We start from the raw sequence: 1,951 nt of genomic DNA on the forward strand, positions 1-1,951 counted from the left end.
GTACACACACACACACACACACACACACACACACACACACACACACACACACACACACACACACACACACACGTCTACCCCTCCCAAGGACAGGACGACTGGCCCCACCGTCAGTCTGCCCGGCGGCGGACATGCTCTTCTTGCCACTGGGCACTCGCGGGAAGGGCTCCAGTGCTACCGGCCGTGTTGAGGCGGAACATGAGTGTGTAAGAGTTTTGCTGACCAGCCGATGTGTTTACAGACCCTTGTGGAGAAGGGCGCGCGCGGTGGGAAGAGTAAAGGCATCTGTGCTGCACTGCGTCTTCAGTAACCATTTGCATGAACCGTTGTTTCTTAGAGGGTAACAAGATTGGTTTTCTAGGATTTAAGTAATAGATCACCCAAACCGTGGAAAATGGGATTGATTTTACTCCTCATTGACACAGCAATACGAGGAGAAAGACACTAACAGCCCAGCCTGCACAGCACAGGGAACTCTGCCGCACGGCAGCAAGGCCATGTTCGCACTGCAGGCCCCCAACATGGTGGCAGTGGCCGGCCCACTTCTTCCACCCTTCACACTTAACGACCCACTTGTCGGGTGACAAAGCGGAAAGACGAGTCACTGCCACTGGCAAATCTACACACAAAGAAAATGGATTCAGAAAGCTTACCTTTACTCCGAATAGACTCAGACTGGCTACCAGGAAATGCTCAATCATGCTTTGTCTAACGCAAAGTAGACGCAGGTCAAAACACCTTCTTAGAAGGCCCCAAAGTAAAAGTAAGATGCTTTTTGGCATCAGCATTCCCAACCTTTGGCAGAAGTCTATCAGCACGTCGACGAGAAGTGTGCATGCTGCCTCCAGGTCCCCGTCGCAGCCCCCCGCAGCAGACGGCTTGGGGAGGAAGTGCTCGTGGATCGCCCACTGGTGGAAGTCCCACCTGGAACAGCAAACACCGAGGTCTGTGCTGAGAAAGGTGATCAGCCAGTGGTTCCCGCAGCTGGGACGTGAGCCCACAGCCAGGGACACAGCAACGGCAGGTGGCGAGATCTGGGGCTTCTGGGTGCAGGAAGGCCCTGTGCTGCAGCCCAGGCCTCCTCAGGGGCCATCCCCTGGGTCATGATTCCAGCGTCCATCAGCAAAGGTGTCCAGATCTGGACCAGACTCTGCAGGTGCTCACGGGGAAGACCCTGAGGGGCACTAACTAACGCTGCAGCAAGAGAGGCACAGGACACGTCAGTCTACTCGTGCAGAAGGAGCCACGCCTGAGTAAGACACTTCCGCACCTGCAAGTGGGCAAGGGACAGAGGTTGTAAAGGGCTGGTGCCGCACACAAGCCATCTGACACTGTATTTGAGTATTACCTGTGGAAGGAAAAAAGGTCTAAGCACAACTTAACACATGGCGACCTGAGGGTAAGAAATGCGTGTTATGGATCCTCACACCGGAAAATGAATTCCTTCTTTTCCTTTTCCCTGTGGAAAGAGAGGAAGGCGGGCAGGGAGACCCCAGGGCGCGTGCACCTGCGCAGAAAGCACTCACAGCTGGCTGCACACAGACCCTCCACCTGGTTGGAAAAGCAGTTCTTCCTTCCACAGCTCGGACTTCCTCTCAGTGTGTCCTCTCGCTCCCTCTGCAATCTGATACCGCAGGACCCCCCTCCGTAGGCGAGACGGGGGCTCAGACCTTAACTGACCTGCTCCAGCAGCTCGGAGCCTGTAGTGCGCGCAGCACCGGTCAGCCCTCTGTCTGCCCAGCCGGCCTCTGTGCACTTCGCACACTCGAGGCAGAAGTGTGGCGGCCATGCCGGCTGAGAACTCTCGAAAGCTCCCTCAGCAGGAGCGCCGACAGCCAGGACTCCACCACAGTCCCTCAGCACACCTGCCTTCCCCGCTCTTCTCCCACCTGCGGGACGTACTCTGCTCCTGCTGCCCCCCCACACCCCGGGTCCAGCCTGTCCCGCCCCC

At 57.0% G+C, this 1,951-nt stretch overlaps 1 protein-coding gene across 1 annotated transcript in view; it reads right to left on the bottom strand.

Moving 5' to 3' along the window:
• Positions 1–1,951, bottom strand: part of FANCA (FA complementation group A) — a 61,068-nt gene that overhangs the window by 12,175 nt on the left and 46,942 nt on the right. Inside the window, exon 30 of the mRNA XM_077754140.1 lies at positions 796–924. Coding sequence (XP_077610266.1) covers positions 796–924 — 129 coding nt within the window. The remainder of the gene's footprint in view (positions 1–795; positions 925–1,951) is intronic.

The sequence above is a fragment of the Crocuta crocuta genome, unplaced genomic scaffold (genome assembly GCF_008692635.1).
Source record: "Crocuta crocuta isolate KB4526 unplaced genomic scaffold, BGI_CrCroc_1.0 scaffold61, whole genome shotgun sequence".
NCBI lineage: Eukaryota > Metazoa > Chordata > Mammalia > Carnivora > Hyaenidae > Crocuta > Crocuta crocuta.